At 37.3% G+C, this 23,370-nt stretch overlaps 1 protein-coding gene across 1 annotated transcript; it reads right to left on the minus strand.

The window, feature by feature from the left end:
- Positions 1–709: 709 nt before the first annotated feature.
- On the minus strand, positions 710–23,051 carry SELENOF (selenoprotein F). The gene is made up of 5 exons (XM_066325164.1): positions 22,931–23,051; positions 19,909–20,076; positions 10,874–10,937; positions 3,293–3,342; positions 710–1,703 (listed from the first exon to the last, which is right to left on the minus strand). The coding sequence occupies exons 1-5, from the start codon at positions 22,997–22,999 to the stop codon at positions 1,572–1,574; spliced, it is 483 nt and encodes a 160-aa protein (XP_066181261.1). The 5' UTR covers positions 23,000–23,051; the 3' UTR covers positions 710–1,571.
- Positions 23,052–23,370: the final 319 nt, after the last annotated feature.

The following is a 23,370-nucleotide window of genomic DNA, read 5'->3' on the forward strand; positions in this document are numbered from 1 at the left end:
GCAAAGAGAAGTATTTGATATCAAATGAAGCAAACAATCTCACTGATGAATGGTAAAGAGTAGCTAAAGCTGCAGGGAAGAACAAGTATAGTCAGCATATTAAAAGACCAGTGGATGGCAGCATATTTTTACTACCAGAATACAGGGTTGTCATGCCACATGCTTTGGTTGTAGCTCATCTGCTGACTAACACATCATATGTCCCAAGAACAAATCCATGTTTGACTCTGGTAAGTCAACACAAGCCACAAAGATTTGTGCTTCTTCTGTACAGATCATGTTTCTCCAAGACAGTGGTGACCAATACTGTAACTGTCTCACACTGAGTCATCTGGAAGATCAGGAGCATATTCACAATAGGAGTCAGCTGCGCACACACTCTCTATGAGTTTTAAGAATATTTTGGGAATAAAAACTCCAAAGGCCCCTAAAGAATCACCTTAGTACATTACTTCTGATAGTTCATTATGGGCTCAGTCCCAGGTTTATTGTTCTGCTATGAAGCTGATGATTTCTTCTCAAAAGCTGGGAATAAAGTCTGTAAATTATAGGTAAGTTTTCTGAGATATAAAATTATACATGAAGACAAAAACTGTGTCAGGTCATAGCATAACACCCACCCAACCCAAATCTAGTGAGCATGAAGAAATTACAGGGAACACTTATTTGCTAATTACACTTCAAAAAAAAAAACAAAAACCAACCCACATTATTCTTGATTACCATATTTATTGACTCTAGGTGGAAAAAAACCCCAAGTCTTAATGGATTTGACTCATTACCATACATACTGTCTATATTCCCTGTTCACATAAATTTCAACTAAGAAAGAAAAATATACATTTTAAAAGAACAGTTTCTAAATAAATTTCATAAACAAACTTCCAAAAAACTTCTCAAAGTTGGAAGGAAAGCTTTTTCAAGAGTTATAGCTCATGTTTTCTGAAGCAAAACACTTGATGTAAAGCACACCTGACATCTGACTTCATACACCTCAGAGGTTTTCTATGTAGTCTTCACTAAAGTGTACTTACTAAATGTTTCACAGTATCAGAGCATGAGTTCCTCCATCAGCTTTCAAACCTACAGGTACTCACTGTAAACAAAGCATATTTAAAAGGACAGTTCAAATACAAATAAAAGAGGGCATTAGTAGCCAAGTTTCTTTGGGAGATAGATTGCATTTGGTTCTAACTTCCTTAAGAAAGAGCAGCAGACAAAAAGCATGGTAATCATTTCTATTATTTGAAGCTCTTCAGTTTTAAGAGCATTTGTAAAAAACACACCAGATTATAACAAACTGAGATTTGCATAATTAACTTTGAAACAAAGCATTCTTAGTGATAAATGCATTAAGGGCTGAAATAATAATGTTAAGACAAGCTATTGTTTGTCAACTTGTCAGATATGTGTGCTGAAGCTTCCCTTCTAATTACAAGATGTTTAGTACACCACAACAGATATTTTAAAACTAATACAGATGCTGGAATGTTTCTTCAATTGTAGTGCACTTTGTCTGAGAAGATTACCATGAAAAAATATGAAAAGGAAAGAGGACAGAAAGCAATGATTTATAGACGTTCTAGTTTTTCACTTAGAAATTCTTCCACACTATCTGTATTCCACTTGAGGATGCTCAGTTCTTCTGCAATGTTCCCACTGTCGTCCAGCAGCTTTAGTACAGGATCAGAGCCACGCACATACTGGGGAGAAAGAAGGAAAGTCAGCTACCTTGGCTGGGAAATGCATTCCCCATACTAACACTGCCCCTGCTCTCATGTGATTTAAATCAGTTCAGACTTCTGACTTGCATTTCATGTCAGAGAGAGGAAAGTGGAGGAACAAGTCAAACGAAGGGGATGGGGGTGGGTGTCAGGAACATCTCCTTGGTGCACCACAGCAGTTAATGCATGTGCAGAGGGGCAATGTCATCAGCCTGGCTTTGAAGGAGGGTATTTACTCCAACTGCTTTAAGTTACCAAAGCTAAATTTTTTGATGATGCATGATTTTTCTGATATTATCTTTTTTACCATTTCAGAAATTCTGGGTCACTTTAACAGGTCAAAGTTCCACTATGAATTTCTAATGTAATCACATTCTTTCTTGCTGTGTTGTATCTACCTACTATGCTTCACTGGTAACATAATTCTTCAGGGCTTCTCAAACTCACTAAGTCCCAAAATAAGGAATGCAAATAAATAAAAGCTCTTAACAGTATCAGAAAGCTCTGACCATTTAAGTTTATGGAAAGATTTCCCCAGGAGTATTCCACTTTGCTCAGCTGAGCTAACCTAGTTAGTTTTACTTAATTAAGCTAGCAGCACTTCTACTGAGTTTTCCAAACAGATTCATTTGCACTTTTAGTTTCTGGTAGTACTTGACACCAATTGTAGTCTAGTCTGCTTTGATGTTCAATAAATTTACAAAGTTAAACCAGTCAGACATACAGAAGGAGAGAAAGCTTTGAAAGAAACTGGGGGACACGGAGACATGAATGAGTGAGACAGAGGAAATCTGTTTTACACAGAATCTGCTGCTGAGAACACAAATCACTTATTGAGCCATGCATAGCTATGAAGTGATTCCAGATGGTGCCATTTGGGCAACAGAGATGGGAGCACAAGATGTGAGAATCAAGATGTATATCTTTGAGGTACACTTGAAGTTCACACACGATTTTAAGAGGAAGGTGAAGTCTTAGATTAGATTTTGAAACCAAAGAATTGTTGGAGCTTAAGGCAGTGCAGCTTATGCAGCTTTGCTTATATGTAAGTCGTAAGAAACATGATTCAGTATATGCATTCCTCTAAAGCTGAGTGTCTGAAGTAGATACAGAAAAACAAGCACGATAGAACAGAGCAAGGGAATTCTGAGAGGGAGAAGAAAAATCCACGAATATGTGGGAATGGCAGCTCCATAAGAAAACTAGGGGAGAACAAAACAGGAGAAAAGGAAACTATGACAGAATAGCTTGAGTAAATCCAAGAGATCTATAAAGCAAGAACAGAATATAAATATCTGCTATAATTATAGATTTTTCTTGGATTAAAACCAACTGAACAATAAACCAAAACCTCACCACCACCAAAGAATTAGTACCAAACAGTTACTGAGCAGCAAACAAATCAGTATTACTACCAGGAACTTCTAATAATTCACACTGGTGATGCAAATATATGTCCATTACTAAAGGATTACTTGATCAGCAAATAGGGAACAATCCACAGGACTGTCTCCACCAAACCTAGTTCTTCTTAACATCACGAACAAAAAAGTTAGGCTACTACTTACCTTGATTTGCAGTCCCCTGAAGAGTTTTGGCTTATCACTCCTGACAAAAGCTACAGGTTGGAGAAAAGAAAGAAAAGTTGTTACTTGCATAAAGCAGATCTATGTCAAATTAGTATTCTCCAATTTTATTTTTTTTAAATTATGCTTTAGAAGATATTTTAATGTTAAGATCTTAGTACCTTCACAAAATTAATAATACTGACCTTACTATGCAAAAGGAACAACTATTTTTGCTAGTAACCAAACAAGAACTCTATCTACTTCCATTTTCCTTGAACACTAGTGCAACTGTGTAAGGCAGTTTATCTGCAGGCACAGCTGACAGCCTTCAGCAGACTGGCCCATATGCTGCTGCTACGCAAATATGAGGAAAAGCGTTGGAGCGATCAGAATCTGGCTGAGGATCAGCCTTGTGAGGGAGGCAGAATGTGACACCCATCTCATCAGCACACTCCACACACACTGCAGCTCGGTGGGGGACAGGGCACACAGGAAGCTGTGGGGAGAGGTGTTATTCTGGTGAACCACACGGACAGTCTTGTCTTGCAGAGATCTGAGATTACATGTTGAAAACCAGCAAGAAAACAAAGCTGGAAAACAAGAAAAGAAGCTCTTGACACTCCTGAAGGCAGCCCTACAGGCTGTCAGGCACCTACATGGAGAGAAGGCCAGGTCTGAGGTGGGCTGCTGCTGCACAACTCCTCACTTGCACACAGCATGTGTCAGCAGGCCGCAGGTATTAACAACAGCACAGGACCTGCATCCCTACTTCAGGACAAAGTGTGAGCATAATCCCATACTTCCAAGCACTTCACCCTAATGAATGTCTGAGTTCTAGAAATATGTAAAATTTATTTAGAAAATAACAGTCCTTATTCTTCCTTTTCACAGTCAGGTTATGCTAAAAGCTGAATTTAGTATCTATATTGACATTAAATGGATTCAGGATGCTCCTGTAGTACAACAGTAGCATCTCCCCAAGGATGAACTCTGTCAGTACAGACTGACTCCTACAAGAGTGCCAGCTGCATGTTAAAGCTGCTTTTCCAAGGTTAGACAACAATGAATCTCTCACAAATTGCAGTGCATCCAGCTGGTGCATGGAGATGAGTGCAACCTCAGGACTAATGTTTCATACTGCTTGACAAAGTGTAGTGCTTTCCTCAGTAATTGCAGAGATATCCCCTGGTATCTTTATACCTATCTTTACATTACTGCAGACAGTTACCTTAACACTTTCTCAGCATGGTTATACAGAGTGGCACTTATTTTCCTCCCTCTTCCACCGAGCTCCCAGTACAGATGAAAGTCATATGCTCTGCTTGCTGCACCAACTACTACACCATATAAATAAGGTAAAAAAATACCAAGGGCCCATGGAGCTGCCAGATGTACTGGACCCCTGAAGAAAATTAGACTTGTTTTTATTCCTTCTACAGGACTATGTACTAATGTCATATTGTAAGCTGTATATAACAATTTCAAATAGCACAAAATAAGCAGTACTTGCTCACACAGTGCAGTTTGCTTCTGATTTCAACTCAGAGATGTATTTTCAACTTCAGTGTTTCTCATGCCATTGTGACATGTTGTCATGGCTGTCATCAAAAGTAACATGCAAAAAAGCAGCAAAGACATTTCTTATTCTTTGTCCAACAGTCCAGAGAATGTTGAAGTGTTTCTGGAGGAATTTTCCACATTTTTCTTCAACTTAAACCTAAAGCTGAAATCAGCCCCTAGGGCTTTATATGAAAAGAAGGTTGTAAGAAGCAGTCAGTACAGTGGGTAACTAACTGCAAAATGGTAAGAGAGCATATTAAAATGGATAAAGTTTCTGAAGCAAATCAGAACTCTGGAACTCGACTGAAATAAAAAAATGCCTTTAGGAGGGACCTCAGGTTACAGCACTTTAAGCTTGTAACAGGTGTGAGATTTGTTACTTGAGTGACAGATGAAAGCTTATTTGGACACGAGTTCTCTGGCTGCAGTGTTAGACTGAACAAGCTCTCATAAAGTAGAAACAGCATTAGGTGGAAGAAGAAACTATTCTATAGGCAGTATTACATTCTGCCATATTAAAAGTAGCTATTACACACTTGTATCAATGTCAAATGTCTAAACCTTCTGAAAGCTGAAGCACTACAGAACATTTTTTCCTGAAATTTTAGACAGCTGGAACAAAATTAGTTTCTGTTATGGCATATTTATTTCTAATGCTGATCATAGTAACTTTCTGCATCAGTCACTTGAATTTGCAATGCAACAAAGAAAAACACTCAACGTACAAATAACTTAATTTGTACATTCTGCATTTTGGAAGCTAAAATGAGAATCTCAAATACTGACATGCATTAAAAACACAGATTATCCCATCAAACATTTTTTTTTTCTTTCCGCAAAATCAGTCCTTGAGCTGAATTAGCAGCCTTTGAAATGATATGGTTAGGAAGTCAGATGCAGCTACATTTAGGGCCTGCTTATCATGGGATGTGGTGCATATGCTCCATCTTCACATTGCTCCAACAGTTTCCCTCTAGACCCTGACATCAACATTGCTTCTTACCATGCTGTGTCTAAATGGTACTTTCACATCATCTATACACCATTATTGAGTAGTTTGGTGTTTAATACTAAATCCTATCCAAGCTATCTCTCCATGTTTTTCTCTCTGTAGCAGCTTTAGAAATTACACACCACAGAGAAACAAACCTTTCTCTAACCTATCCGTGGGTGAGCAGGAGAGGCATTTTCCACCATGACTTCTGTAGGATGAACTCTGAGCTCAGTGCCACGACACCATGTTCTGGTGAATTAAACACCAGAAGTCAGAGCTGTTCTCCAGACAGCTTTGCAAAATCACCTTATGCTCCGATAAACCATGAGCAATACCAAAGCACTTCTGTTGGAAGGCACTTCTGAGGTGTTCCTGAAGAGCAGACAGGATTGCCCCACAATCAACTCCAACTACAAGGTCAGAGAAGTATTAAGTGTGTATGAGCATTTTAAAGCCTGGCCCCCATTGAATGGTGCTTTTAAAGACCTAAAACCAGCCTTTACCTATGAACACAGCAGAATGGAGAACTCACTGCTATTGTTATCATGTCCATTTGTTTCAGTACAAAACACAGAGCTGTAATAACAAAGTCTGTGAAAACTGGTTTGTTGGAATTAAATCCCAGAGCCCAAAGTGGAGACTGTAGGAATCTAAGAATTGCTGTGGCCAAAAAGGGCAAGTCTGTGTACATGCACACACCCCCTCCCTGCACTATTCTCTGAGGTGCAGCAGGACACAGTTAAGAGAACTTCCAGACCCAAAATGGACCTGAAACATCTCCCTTAGCAGAACAGTTGTTCTGAGTTAGATTGGATAAACAGAAAGGAAGTGTAATATTACTTCAGATAAGGTAAAGGGTAGTCTGAGTGCTTGGACATGAATTATTAGACATAAGCTGTCCAATATTGTGAGTTATTACAATATTAATAATAATATTGTAACAATTTATTACAATTTATAAATTTTACTGTAGACACAAGTTTGTGCATGATGCTGCAAAATTTTACATAAAAAAGGCACAAAGGACTTGACCATACAGACTTGACCATTTTGTACCTGAAATGAACTTGAATTAAAAAACATTTTATTGAGGCATTGCCAATTATCAAGTGTTAAATCCAGGAAGACAGGAAATTCCAACTTTTAATAATGCCACCAATAGCAGAGCATTGCTAAGACAATTGGCAATATTTGCTAGAAATGTGAATATGTAGATCACTGGGCAAGACAAAAGCATTAATGTCTTCCCTCAGACATCTATTTTGGGGACAAATACATGCCCTACAGTTTTAAAGATGGTATGAGTCTGCTTCAAAGGTTACCATGAAAGCCGAGCAAAAAGACTGAAACATAGCACACAACAAGAACTTATTTACATTTTATTGTAAATAGCTCTGTACCTTTTGGGGACCTCAGTTTAAGATAAAAATTTAAATTTAAGAATTCATATGGTATATCAATAACTACTTGTAGTCTCTTGATCAAGTCACAATGCAGCTGTTCATGGTTTTATAAAAAGCACCACATGCTTTCAGAAATGAATCCACCACAGAGCTCCAATCAGGCCTGAAGAAGAAACTAAAAAATCCCAAAGACAGGATACTTTGTATAATCAGTTGGGCAAGAGACATTTCTGAATCTGAAGGGAAGTATTGTTTTAATTTGTGCATCATCTGTTCACAGAAGATTATGATAAAGCAATTCATATCTCCCACTATAACACCCATATTTCTTAGCAAGAGTTTTAGTAATGCTTTTATCTGTGTAAGATTTAAGGTTCATATAATTTTCTAACTTTCTTTTGTTAGTATTTATGAATTACAGATTAAAATAACTAGGAAGTGAGTGATCTTACCTCACACAATACAATCCCATAAGAAATTACACGTAGTAGCTAAAAAAATCCCCTTAACACTTGGAGAACTTGGGTGATATGTGATATGACTCTGAAGTCAGAGAATTTACTGTAGCTGCACATTGCATGAGTTCAAGGATTAAGGACCTTGTTTCTAGAACAGATTTGCTGGGAACACATCCATTTCTTAACTCACAAGGAGAGGTGAAAATTATTTTATGGAAGAAAAAAAAAAAGAAGGGAGAGAAATATGAATGGAATGTACAATGAAAAAAAATTCAGTTTTTTTAAACAAACTGGAAAGAATGTAGGAGTCTAAACACCAATCTTCTGTCTCATGGTGAACACAACACAGCTGCCACTGAAAAGTCAACTTAAAACAAATACGCTAGATTGATTACTGATCCAGATAATTCATTATCCTATTCCAGAGCCTTAGCTCTACGGATGTCAGCCAAAAACTGTCACTGTGTTACCTGTAATACTGCTTCATCCATGAATCTTGTCACTTAGGTTTTTAATATTCTATTTTGATGTAGTGCTTTTAAATGACAAATATTTAAAAACAGTTTTATACAGAACAAATTCAAAATATTCCTAATATAGGGATTAATTTTAGAGTACAGCATTTGTAATTGGGCTATTTATTTTTAAGGGAAATTTGTAAGTAAGATTATTTCAGTATTGAATTTGAAAGAGACATACAGAAATGTGGTCTGTTATCAGACTTACCACAAGAAACTGTATCTGAAATACCTAATAGACACCCTTGGCCATATTCACAAAAGCCAACTTTAGTAGTTTGTGGTGTGGCTACAAAAAAATAACATCCAATTCAAGACTGAGATAATCTTGCTGAAGACCAGACTTTTCCATCCTCTTGCTGAGGACTAGATTTTTGCCATAGCTTCTCACTCCTTTGCTTTCCTAGTATATACAAATATGTTCCATATGTAATGATTCTCACATTTCAGGAACACAGGTGTGTTGAACAACTGTTTATAGCTAAAGATTATATAACCAGCAATTTTGAAAGAAACTTTGATAGAGAAGGACCGAGCAAACCACACAGCTTCTTCCAACTGTGTAACTTTTACAAACCTTTATTAATTCAACTGATTTTGATCCTTAAGTATTATAGTACGTGAATCTCATAATAAAAAATCCAACCACACCAAAAAAGCAATGAAACAACACTGTTCATTCTTTAGCCAAATAAAACATAATCCAGATGTAGCCTGAGACACATCAAGTCTGTGGGACTAAGCTAAGTGACAAAACAATTTACACAAGCACTTAAAGGTCAAGACTTCACAGTTACCATATGGGAGTAACATACACTAATCCATGTAATTCTAATATATACACAGTCCTGCAATTAACAATGCCATTTTGTGTATATGCTGGGGAGAAAAACCAAACACATCTAAACAAACTCTAACAAAACCCTCACAGAAGCTATGGAAAAGGATTCAGTTATTTGTGATGAGACATTGTCAGTAACAGGATACACAGTTCAATGAAGCCTACAAAGACAATGCTTCAAAAGCAGCAGCATGACCTTCAGGCAACCTAACTTCCATTGCAAATGTTCAAGTGAAAAGCTGAAATAAAAACACTTCTTGAATGTAAATGTCTTAAGATGGAGATATTAAATACTGTTTCTGTCAGAAGTTAAAATAAAGGAGAAAATCTGAGTATTCTGAGATTAATACTAGTGTGAAGACAAATACCAGCTGAAAGAATATATTCTACTGCTTTTAAAATTTTCTAAGTATGCTTCTAATACATATCCCATATTCCAACCACTTCTAATACCCCAGCTGTAAATTTGGTTAAGGTAAGTTTAGATTGATAGCTGCAGAAACTGGAGACAAAAACACAAAAGAGAAATTTAAGTGCACTACTCAGTCCTTTTTTACTTCTTACGTACCAAATCAAAACTGGTGGTCAAAACAGAGACCCTTCCTAAAAAGCAATGAAATGTATCCAGCCATTTTAAAAAGTAAGCTATATGATTAATGGGATGTAAATATTTGAGGAGGTTAAGATAACCAAGAATTGAAAGGAAAGTAAAACTAGTCACAATTTTCAAGGTTTTCCTTTTGCACCATTCCAAGTCTTTGGAACATGTTTCAAAGTGTGCACACCGCAGGAATTGAGGGCCATTTCCTTCAAGGACCTACACATGAAGATAACTGAGGACACAATGCACGCTGGACTCAGGCTAACAGATCAACCTTTTCCTTCAAACCTATGGCTCAAATGAGCACTTAACTGTTACAAATCCAGAACCATAAAGCAGCTGAGTGAATGGGCAACAACAGTGGGGAATGTTTTTATGTTTGCTACATTTGAATGGTCATGGAGATAATATGGACTCCTGGCTAATGAAGTTAATCTCCTCACACCTCTCAAGTAGGACAAGTCATTTAAAGAATTCTCATTTTGACATTTTATACATAGGAAAAGTGAAAAGAGCTTTGCTCTGGCCTTGCAGTCATTTAACTCAGCTGTGTGGGCAGAGGTGGCAGGAAAGGATATAACACAGTACAACTTATGTAACTTGTTTTAAAATCCTTTTTTTCCCCACTGTTTGTCAGCTAACCTTCAAACAGAAGGTATTAATACTTCCCACAGTAGATGGAGACATGCTGTTTGTGCAATTCTAGATTCTAAAGCTAGATTAGTATTTATGTCCAACTATGTCCAAAGTACAGTATTAGGGACTATGGTATCAGGGTCCTCATTACAGGAAAAAAACCCAAAATAACCGTAGTACTGCTATCACCTAAGCTCTTCCCTAATTTATAAGAAAAGTCCAGTTTGAAATTTCTCACAGATTCTTTTCCTGCAGCTTCCTTCCACCAGACACTGATGGTACTGATTTTCCTTTTACACTACCATATTCCATTCCTGTTAGCTGACTGTCATTATTCACTGATAAAACAATTATACTGCAGGATCTGTGAAAATAAAATCGTTCCATAAGTGCACAATATCATTTCATCTATCAATTACTGGAGACCGGTTCTATGAGTCTCAGGTCAATGCAACTTTACTGATACAATATAGTGAATTTATGACTACTTGTAATGTACTTAAAAGTACCTTTTGTCATTCAGTTGTGGCAGTATTTCATATCTGAAGGAACACTAGTGGCTTTACTTACCCTGGACTTGAGGGAACCTTCCCAATTTTCATCCACATACTTCTAGGACAGCTCCTGCATAAAGCTGTAACAATAAACAGAAGCCATTAATGACAAAAGTAATCTAAATTACTAGTTTATTTATAGTGTGTTATCTGTTGAACTGTTTTTCTCTGAGGAGACAATATGCTGCTCTGTTGATGCTAATTACAAGCAAGATCCTAGACAGAATCACAGTTCCAGACCTGTTTCTGATTATGCAACAACTGACCATTAACTCAAGATACATGATAATTTTCATTCATTATGCTAAACACGTAAAAACAAAAAGAAAGATGATTTGAGATATACTGTTGGTGTAAGCAAAGTTACATTAAAAAAATGCAATTGGACATGTTACAATGGGAATTATGAGTTAGTAATAGGGAAACCATTTCTTCCTTCCCGAAGATACTAACAAAATCTTGTTAAATGAAATTTTCATTTCCACTTTAAACCTAACTTGGGCAGTGAAATACTTATAATGAAGACAAGGCAGTGACTTTAAATTTCCCATTTGGGCTATTGGTTGCTTTTAGTTCATTGTGTTTACAGAAAAAGGACAGATCTCATTAACAGGCCTTTGGTGAAATAATATGTACAGGCTGGGCTAACTTCGATACTTGCCAATCACTTCTGTTGGCTATGCAAGATACCCAGATTCAGTCTTCTTATAATATAAGTAAATTTCAGTTTTATGTAATATCTAAATTTAAAAACCCAATTATCTTGCACACTGTCATATTTTTAGACTATTTTGTGATTCTTTTTGCAACACGCAAACGTTTCTATAATTTGGTGAATCTTAAATAAACAACAGATTTTCCAGCTACTAAAATAGAACTTCATACTCCAAAGTTAGCATTTTAGTATTACATGTAGTATGTATACTATATATTTAACACTGTGTACAAAATCACACCCTTCTAAGTCTTAAACCTCACTGTTTATAGATAAGCAAACAGAATGAGCTTGATTTAAAAAAAATTAATTTACCTTTCATAGACAATTAAAAACCTCTGCTTTCATGTTCTTTTAGTGTTTTCATAACAAATGTGCGAGTCTGAGTATAGAAAATATAACCTTATTGAAATGACATAAATTCAAATTTCAATTAAATATGAACTGTGAACACAAGTAATTAAAACTAACCTTCATGAACCACCCTGAAAAAGCAAATCGCACATGATACAGCAGAAATCTCAAACACAATTTTATTAACATTCCGTCACCTCTCGTATGGAGGCATTATGGACAGCCAGAAATATATGTCTATTTCTGAATATGCAAATTCTGATTCAGGGCCAATCCAGTACTTGCTTAAATACCATGAATTAGAACATAAGAAGTACTCTAATCATTTGCAGGTTACTACAACTTCTCTACTGGCGTGAACTAATCAATAATCATTACTGCCATGGGAAACTGAAAAGAGAATGTTACATTGCATTATCTGTTCAGAATAGCATCTCAGAAATTTGCCTAACTACAGATACATTTTCAACTAAACATGTATTTAAGATAAAACCCTAAGATTTGACTGTTAAACCCCAGAATTACTATGAAACAATACTCAAGAGATCATAAATACCACGTTTTAAAAGCTTTTTCATCACCCAAATCAAGGTTTTAATTAAAAAAGGCAGTGATAAACAGTTGAGATACTAGCTTTCATAATTAAAGTTCCTCTGGAATTAAAACATAAAGTTATTAAAAAGATGGAGGAAACATGGCACAGGGGTTCACAAACTTCAGTTACTTTGTCTCTTTGTCATTTAAAAAAAAAATCAACAGTTCTATCAGCAATCCTAGATTTAGATATTCCTTTGCACACTCACTAATCCACTGAATGTTTATACTGATTTCTCTGATACTGACCGTTACCGGCATTTTTCTATCAAGAAGTCAGGATAAAGTAGACAAAGGAATAAACAGCCTTTGATCTAGTTAATTAACTGTTTTATGTAAGTCTATCATGAGCTAACTGCACTCAAATTTAGGACAGTAAAATGAGCATTTTTGAATTCTTATCGCTGCAAATTATGCTTAGTCTTTTCCCTTCCAAACAAGAATATTTATGGAACAAGATCACTGTAGGAATCTAAAATATGTAAGACATTTTGTGACTGCTTGCTATGCCCAGTTTGTAACTTGTGGCCAATATCTGATAAAATTTAACAAAGAAAACAGATCAATCATTCATGTCTAAGTTTTGAGCTTGTAATTCTGCCATAATTGAAACCCAACTGTTCTGGTACAAAAAGGGTTAGATTCATGCTGGGATGAACAGCTGCTTTCTCGATGGCTAGACCAGAAAATAAGAATCAACTGGCTTCATTTATAACTCTAAACAAAGGTGTTTTTTGCAAAAAACCCAGGTTTATTTGCATCACTTAGCCCACCACAAAAGCCTAGTTGTTAATATCTACCATCTCATTGTGTCCAGAGCAGATGTTCTCCAGATTTCCTTGTGAAGGCAGTCACTGTGTTCAAGTATTAATAAGAATGACATGTATCACTCAGCATGGAGGCACACAAACATCTCGAGTCAGTTCATTACACAATGCTTAACTCATGAGTCAGTTCATTTTAAAGTAATGCTTCACTTGTTTTAGTGCTCATGAAAGTGAGTTTAGTACTAGAAGCAATGAAATAAAGACTTTCTAAACTACTACTGATGTCCATGTTAACATCCAAAACAAGTGCTGATTCATGTCTGCATCTATAAAAAGACCTTAGCTTTTTTTACAACATTCTAATACCATGTTTTCTAATGTTACTGTGACAATATCTGAATTTTTCCCTTATCTTTTCCAAAGCTTCAACTTGAGTTGTTTTACTCAAAAGTTTTTGGAAAGCATCTGAAACTCATGTAACAGTTCACACTGATGCAATCAGGACGGCTCTTCACAAGTGAAAAGAGCCAAAACACATCATTGGTCATGTCTGCTTTAATTATGAAGGAGAGTGCTAATTATAGCAGAATAACACCTTTTTGCATAAATATTATTAAAAATATGCATTGTAAAACTAAGGAACTTGAACTTACATGAAAGAAAACATTTCACCTGCTACTAGGAAGAGAACCGAAGCAATTTCTGTTCCAGGAGTGCTTCACTTATACACTGATATGGTATTGTGACCACAGTTACTCATGGTGAAGACTCCAGAAGAAAAGTGACATTCCTACTATGTAACCATTATACAGCAAGTTATACCTAATTTTACTTCTATGACACATTTTGCAAACTTTCCTTTAACTATTGACTCAGAGTGACCCCACCTGACACAGGTTACAGAGTCATTCAGGCTGGGCTTGTACAGCTGTCTGTAATCAGATGACAGTACCGGCATGTCTTAAAACATGAAATGAAACAGGCTGTTAAGGCAGAGCCACAAAAGGGGCATAAGCTGCTTTATGGTACCTGGATTCTCTCCAATACGTGTGTACTGCCCTCTTGTAATATCAGTTTCAAAACCCTAGTTAAATTCTGAGAACAAGCAGAAAAGCAAACTTATGACTACAGCTAAACCTCTAGAATTTTCACTTGCCTCAGGTACAAGATTATCTTCCACCAAATATTTAGTAGCAACTCTCTTTCCAATGTAAACAGCGTTTTTATGAAATGCACTGCGAATTTAATTTCATATTATGACATGAGCAGGTCTGCAGAAGGCAGCTTCTCATCTTCTATCAACTACAAAAAATTTCAGGAAAAATATGGATGTTACTACTATTAATGGCCAAAGTTCCTTAGAATTTGTAAAATGCTACAGTTGAAAAATAGGGTAAATGATCTCTTTTATGAATGCCTACAACTTAATTTGTACTGTGTTCTACCCACACATCCAGAAAGCAATTAATTATCAACTAATTAATTAATTAGGTTAATTAATGTTTGTTCTTCTGAGAAATTCACAGCCAAAAGAGATTTTGTTGAAAATTTCTTTTTTTTTTTCTCCTAAACTCTAACTAGCAGTTCATTTGTGCCTTTTACCAGAAAACTAGTCTTCTAAACTAGGAAACGTTGAAATAATACACAGTGAGATACAATCTATAAAATATTTGCTATGGGAGAGAATGCACTTATATGGACAGCTCAACATTTTCAAAATCACTCTTGTCTTTCCTTTTCCTGGAGGCAGAACATGAGTAAGAATCTGTGGGTTAGCAGGAGCAGTCAGAAAGCCCCACTGCCAGGAACATTATGAATTACTGCTCTATAATACAGAAAGCCAAGAAAATCATTGCTACACACACACATCATTCTGAACTGATGTCATCAGTAAATTTAGCAACAAAGCAACTTCTACTACTGACAGCTCATTATCCTGTGAAGAGAGATGCCTAACTCTAAAGAAGAGTGTGGAAACAGAGTCTAACAGTCAAAAACCAGTTATGTGAATCAGTGCTACTCCTGCGATTCGTGATGTGTATTACAGACAAATTGCTCTGAACAGAATCTAAGCTCTTATTTATTTGTGGGGAAGGAAATTCCAACTGAATATGAGGGTGAAAAAAAGTCACAAGGGCAGTGCTTAAGCACTGAAATCATTTACAAAGGAAGACTCTATAATCTGCATTCTTGGAGATCCTCAGAACTTTTAGGTCTGCTTTGAGTAGGAGACTCAAAGGAGACTTTTTATTCTGTACATACAAAATATAGTTGTGCATTATTATTACATTCTTCAGCATACAGGAAATGTGTCATCTATCACTACTTCTGGTGTTAAATGGTACCCTTCTTCCAGGATTCTATTAACACTGGTGCTGTTTAAATCCAATAACCACTGAAAAGTTCCAAACCAGCTTCTGCTCCTGCAGACTATTTTTATTAACTTTGACCTCTGCAATGTTTGGCGTAAGTTCACGTGAGCAGGAGATCTGGCACAAGGGTGAGAGAGAAAATGGAGAAGCTGAGCAACCACCAACTTTAGACCTCTGGAGCTGTTGCTTGGATTAGGGGGTGCAAATACCTGGTTTGAGTGGGGGTGGAGAGCAGAGTGGAACAGAGAAGGGTGACAGAAAAGAGGTTCCTATGTACAGGACCTACTCAGAATTACGCAAGTGAAAGAGTACAGAGAGGAAATTAACAGGTCAAGTTTCAATTCTGGACTATACCACCTGATTCTATCTAAGCACCTACTTACCTCAAAAGTAGAATCCCTGAACATCTCTTTCATTTCCAGTCTGTGCTTTTGTTAAAAAATAAAGCATCTTGGAGTTGCAAAGAGAATAGATCTCATGAGATACCTATTTGACCTTGCACATTTCTAAAATTTTCAGACTTTCACTTTTTGAATTTTCTTCAACAAATGTGGAGTCAGATGCCAGTACTTTAGATAAATAGTCAGCCTTAATTAGTTAAAGCAATTCCATTGACCAGCGCAGATGCACATCAACAACTGAAACTCACGTTTAGCAAATTCACATTTATAGTTTTCCTAACTTTTTTTTTCCACTGATAAGATCAGATAGAGCTCTTCCATGGGTAAGGCTCACCCTATTACAGACAATAATGTATTTTATCTTAGTTTATCTGACAGAGATGAACACTTGGTGAATCTGAGCCAAACAAAAGGCAGTAAATTTCTGTCTTAGGCATTGACTAGCTAGCTACACCTTTCTTATCTAGGATTACTTCTTGTCAACATTAATTTTCATTGCCAATTACACCAAGTACAGAGGGAAGGGAAAGATTGTACATGGTAAAGTTCTTGAGAAGGACATCCACTTTTAGTATAAGGAATGGTTGTGAATAATATTTTGAAGCAACAGTACTGGTAGGAGATTTTCTCAATTATAGAGAACAGTATCACCTCAGTTCCCCTAACTTTCCTATCAATGTAGCCCATAAAATCATTCCTGTATTAACTGCATGGGACACTTAGTTAAAAGCAAACTTTGAAATGAGATCATATGACACATTAGTCTTAATTACAAAGTTCTGATTACTTGCTTGAATGTTAAATAAAATATGCTGTCATTGGATCACACTATTTTTGAAGTGTCACTTGTTAGAACACAAATGAATTTGAACCATTTTTGTGTAACATGTTAGAAATAAGGAACATAGTTAGGTAAAAACACAATTGGATTTTTTACAAAGTATCCAGACTTTACAGGACACATCAAAAGACAGAAAAAAAGATGTGGGTTTTGAGAAACATCTTTTTGAAAAAGATGTGGGTTTTGAAGTAAACTAAAATTCTAATTAATTTCTGTAAGCATTCATATGATTTACACTTACTTCACATCTCTGAGATGTCAATGAATTCTAAATAGTTCTCTGTTTTGAACCATAGAGTTGAAAACCAGAAGTTCCAGTGAGAGTGGAACTATTTATGTTTAAAAGCCTCTGGCAGAACAAGAAAGCAGTCAACAGCAATTTGAGTGTAGCACTTTAATTAGCGTAATGAAAAGAAAAAAAACAAACCTGAAAAATGAATGTAAATTGGGTCACACAGGAGTAGCATGAGGCATTAAAAGCACTTCAAGTTATTCTACTTCCAGCAATTATTGTGAGTTTTGTAAACTATTTTTTGAGTTTTAAAAAGTAAGTCTGATTAAGAATGTCACATTATTCCTCCTTGTAATTCATAGGAGCACATTTAAATATTCTACACATGTAAAAGGGTGGAATTTTAAGAAAGTTTTCAATTTGTTTTGTTGGTTTTTTAATAGAAGAAGCACCTAGTCATTGTATCTGGTGCCATGTTTTCTAAGTCACCAAACACTTTAACATTACAATACAACAAATACATGACAAGAGAACTTTAAAATGCTGAAGCTCAACACATATTAGTGAGCAAAAGATATTTTTCCAAGTGCCATTTAGATATATTGATAACTTTCATGGGTTGTAGCAATCCTGCACAGTGCAACTGTGAAATTTAATGTATTGCAAATTTTATCAGAGTTGATTTTTAAAATCAATTTGGATTTTGACACGCATATATTGTTCAGATAAATCTAAGATTATAATATACAATTAATGGGCTATGCTTATAGCTATGTCTGAAATTATCACACAGCCTAAGTGAAGCTGCAGATGGAGTGCAGCTATTTTCAGCTACTGCAAAATATGGACAATCTCTCCTGCTACTACAATTTCACGCACAGTTAGCTTCACCTCCATTTCATCCTTCTGTGTTTTACACACCAGCAGCACTCTGCATCTGACAGACTGAGGCTTAAAACTTGCAGCTGTCTAAAGCAATACTGTTTAGGCTGGCTTCTGAATTAGTGTGAGACTGCATACAAAATCTTTAGTGGAGGAGAAAATAACCAAAACATTTTTTCATTTTACCCGCAGTCCAATTATGAAGTAATTAAAATATTTCACTGGACAGGTGTCAGCAGAAGTTCAAAGCAAGACAAATTTTGTGCAACAAGAATATCTCACAGCTATTTTCCACAATGTCAATTCACAAACTACTGGACCAATAACAAGAGCATGATTAATAAATACACTTCATTCAAGGCTATGAAACAGTTCAAATCTGTAAACATCTCATTTGAGGTTGCACTGATACTATGCAGCATGAAATATTTTTATGCCTGAGGATATTTCATTATTTGTGAAAAGCAGCAATTATGTAAAAATTCTCAGGTAGATGTGTTATTACCTTTAATTTTAAATTCTCATTTAGAACCCAGGCAGAAGTCATGCCTAACTCTAAATAATAAACTAACTCTTGCTTTCCCTATTTCTAGTATTTGCCACATAATTGCAAAGAGAATAAAATTAAAATGCTGAAGGGTGTCCTGGAACTCCATTAGTTTGCAAGTCTGTTTCTAGCACAGACAACCAAGGTGCTGTGCCACCCCATGGGAGGCAATACCAGATAAGGAGTGAGCTACGTCATGTACTGGGATTGTGGTTCAGAGAAGATGGATTCTGTATTTGGAGGATGTTCAAGCACGGAGTCACAGCTTTAGCAAAAGCCAGAGCACCACTGCTCTGGAGCTCAGCAATGTGCCAGGCTGCTAATCAGAAAGTCAAGCATCATACATTGAGAAAAAGATGAAAAACTCTACAAGCAAAAAGGTAGGGAAAAAAAGCCTGTAAGAATTTTCAACATTCCTTCACTCTTTATTATCAAATTTTCATTAGAAAGATTTCTGTGGTAAGAGAGAAAAAAACCCAGAGAAAATGAAAAACTATAGCACAAGGCAGCATTCAGGTTTTAGTCTTCACACCAGCATGGAAATTTGTTTAATAAGAAAAAAATTATATATATTATATAAGAAAAATTATCTTGTTTATTTTTAGGTAATAGTAAAATCTCAAGCTCAATTGCAGACACATGTTACAACCAGCACTATGTTAAAACACAAGTAAATTCAAAATCTGCTTATTCTGAATATGGTCTGTTAAGATAACATTAACAGTCTCCAAACACTAATTTTCCACTGGCTAGTCTTAAAGAGAAGTTACTGAGTACAAGTTTAAAAAGAAACTGAAACTTCCAATCACAAAATCTAAAATATACATTGCTAAGCAGTAGTAACAGTATAAAAATTTTCTGCTTTCTGAAACTGCATTCATAAGAAAATTAGAAACAATGCTATCCTAAACCATATAATCATAATGTTAGAACAATCCAATATTTCTATTCGTGCACACAATATAGAAAGTCTGCATTCAAATTCAGATATGAAAATGTATGAAAATGCCATCATAATCATTCCTATAAATCAAGCTGCCCTCTTCCAATGCCATGTATCTTCCTTTTAAATGAAGCTGCATATAGTTCCCAAATATGGTCACATCACACCAGAGAAGGGCTGCCAAAGCACCAAAGATTGCCCTGTTGGTACAGGGACATTATTCTACAGCAGTATGGCAAGTCTGCAAAGCTAGACCCTGTAGATGTATGAATAGGGCTATGAATGAATGCTGCATTTTCCTCTTCAAATGATAATCCAGATTATGATGTATTTTATTTAATGAAAAAGTTTCATAAACATGACACATTAAATTATTTCACAAGGAATTTGGTCCAAAGCTCACCTTTCTAGTTTCCAGCTGAGCTTCTTCTTGGCAGCAATCCCTGCAGAACGGATCCAACTGATTCAGATTGAACTGCCCAAGAAGGTTGCAAGAACTGCACAGCAAGTTACTGGAGAAGCCCAGCTCTCTGCAAGCTTCTGATGACAATTGTGCTCCATAAACACTTACCTGGAAGTCAATACAATGTTACACTTTAGTATTTATTTTTTTTAAGAGGACTTTAAATGCTTTAAAGATTAGAAAGAAGGAGTAAGTCTCTTGTGACTGTTTTACAGTAATGCCTAAATGTCAGCCCAAGTGTTCAAAACACCACCTAATTGAGAAGTGTCTTTAACAGGGAATTCCACACACTCATAATATATACATTTCAAAGTATCAGACCGGCCAAAATTAATTTAGATGCACTTCTGATACCTCTACTGCTTTCCTATTGCTAACTTCAAGTTAAAAAGAAAAGCCAAAGGTAATGAATCAGCTGAAATGCCCATGGTTACAGCTTTCTAAAACCTCCTCTTCAAAAAGAATTTCAGTACGTTTCAGATCACTGAAAGCACTCATGGAAAGTAATGTAACAGCTAAGCTCAGGAAAAACACAACCAGGAAGTGATGAAATTAACCAAACTGCTCAACAAGACATACAGGTAGGATTTAAATCTCATGTTAGCATTAATGTCACACGAAAATTGCATATACTATAAGTGGGAGTGCAGATAAAAGCCTGCAATTCTGATTTATCAGCAATACTTTACAACAGGCAATTCATTTACATGGCTTCTACGTAAAACACCAGTTCTGCTTTTTATGGGCAGCAAAAGTAATACAACCAATGACAACACTTAAATAATATTTGGGCTTTGTTCTCATTGAATCACTACGGCTGGGAAAGACCTCTAAGATCATCATTGAGTCCAATCATTAACCCAGCAACACAGTGTTCAGCCACAAACCCAGTCCCAAGTGCCACATCCACATGCCTTTTGAACACTTCCACCTCTTTCCTGGGCAGCCCATTCCAGTGTCTGACCACGTTTTCAGTGTATTACTCGTAATATCCTATCTAAACCTCCTCTTGTGCATCCTGAGGCACAATTCTCTCATCCCACCACTTGCTGCCTGGGAGAAGAGGCTGACACCCACCAGGCTACACCCTCCTTTTAGGCAGTTGTAGACACTGATAAGTCTCCCCTCGAATCTACTTTTCTCTTGGGTGAGCTCTCCCAGCTGTTCCTGACAGAACCTGTGCTCCAGACCCTTCCCCAGCTCCACTGTCCTTCTCTCGGCTCATTCCAGCACCTCAATGTCTTTCCTGTAGCAAATTCACATCCCACTTTTCTACACATGGATTTCTCTCGCACCTTGGTTAAAACCTTCCCTTCCAGCTGCTTGCTTTGGAGGGCAAAAAGTGAGAGAGGGAATTAAGAATGGAGAGACAGAAGTCAGTTTTCTCAGATGTTTTTCAGTCTGAGTAAAAGACCCCAGGCAAAACTGACAAAACAATCAGCACCACTGTGTTCAGAGGTGAGTGACAGGGCACCAGCAAACTCAACTGGATGATAACAACCAAGACTCAGAAGAATTATGCTGGGCCAAAGAGAAAAGTAGAGAAGAAAAGCTAAGCTTGTCATTCAGCAAAACAGGCTTCTCCTCACACCCACATGCCATCTAATCCATGCAGCACAGCCAAGTAAGGTAGAGACAAAATCCATTTCCTCTGCTGAAGTGGCCAACCTACAGCTAAACGAAAGATATGTCCCTTATGTGACAGATATTATGGATTGAGAATTAGTAGAAAATATATTAGGTGCCTCATTATTCAACTTCTCTGTATCTGCTAAAAAGTAAGAGCTAAAGCATGAACAGAGAAGTATAACACAGAAAAAAGCTTTTCAGAAATCACTATTCTGTCAGGCAGAAAGCTATTTTTCTTCTTCCTACAGGACACTGTATGACAAGAGGCAAGCAAAAATGGAACCCTGTTCTACTGGAATAATTTATCCTTTTCTTAGGATTTTTACTAAGGTATTTCGTTTCAAATTATTTAGTATTTATCCTTTTCAAGTGTTTATTTTTTCTGAGTGATACTGGCAACAAGAAATACAACGACAGCAGTAGTGTAAAAAGCCCCTAAGGCACAGTCCAAACACTGCCGAGGCAACACTTTAATTACTGTTCACTTATTAAATTAATGGTGGTAGTAACTAAAACAATTTTCTTGCACCGTGTTGCTTGCCATCCACCCCTTTTGATGCTTTACTGTCACTTTTTCATCTGTTCCCCTTGGAGCAGTAACAGGGCCACGGGCACTGTCACTTTGCTTCCAGCAGCCTCTCTCCTCACCCCTTTGCCCAGCAGATCTCTGAACAGCCCGCAAACGTAAGGCCAATACTCTCCTGAGCATTTTTTTGGTGGGGGGTTCACATGTGTGAGAAAGAACCACTAACACTGTATGAAAATTCCTCACTCAAGCGGTTTTGGTTACATAGCAAGCTCAAAACACCTTAAGAATAAAAAAATACATAGAGGAGTCTCTCTCCCTAATCTTTTTGCTCAATTTTTAGTATCTTGACTATCATATTTTCCTGAAATAATAAATGTACTAATCATAATAAATGTCTCTGATTGGAACTGGGAAAAAACCCTCATACTTCAGAATGTAAATTCCCATCAGAACAAGATAATTTCAGACACTTAGCAAGTGATGCGCCTCATTTCATTAGCATTTTCTCCATTAAAGCCTTGGCTCCAAATACACGTTACACTGTTGCTTTGTTTGCGCACCAACTAATTTACTATTTTAAAAGAAAGGCAGCACCAATACAAACTGCTTTAGGAAGAAGGCAGAAGCAGAAATCAGTCTCCGACATAGAAAGCAAAAGAGGCGGCCACGGCCACAGCAGCGGGAAGAGGCGTCCCCGCCTCCCGCCCCGGGCCACGTCTCACGCCGCCTCCCCCGCCCTCACACCCGCTCCTTCTCTCAGGAGCTGCGGCCGCGCTCAACCCCGAGCGCGGATCGGGCTCTCACCGCCTGCAGCCCCAGGAGCCAGCAGAGCCACCGCCGCCCCAGCGCCCCCAGCTCGGCCGCCGCCGCCATCTTGGTGCCGGAGCGCCCCTGCCAGCGCCGCCGGAAAGGACCTCCCCCAAAGCGGGTGGCTGACACAGCGCCTGATGCGGGAGAGCACAGACTTGCTCCCAGCCCCCGGCCCACAGGCAGAAACTGCTAACCCAGAATATCTTCTGGAATTCTAGAGCAGAGATATTTTAGTCTGTTCAGAGCAGTGCTTCGCAGTGAGGCTGGAGGAACTGCCGTTCCCCAAAGCTGGTCGGGCATTGCGGAAACAACCCCGAATAAAGCCCTTTCCCCTTTCTTAGGAACTGCTGCCAACCGGCACATCGGCCTCTAGTTCGGCGACTGCCAGCCGGCCTGACCAATAGTATCGTGCTTTCCCCACGGGCTCCGGGGTC

The sequence above is a fragment of the Sylvia atricapilla genome, chromosome 9, assembly GCF_009819655.1.
Source record: "Sylvia atricapilla isolate bSylAtr1 chromosome 9, bSylAtr1.pri, whole genome shotgun sequence".
Classification (NCBI taxonomy): Eukaryota; Metazoa; Chordata; class Aves; order Passeriformes; family Sylviidae; genus Sylvia; species Sylvia atricapilla.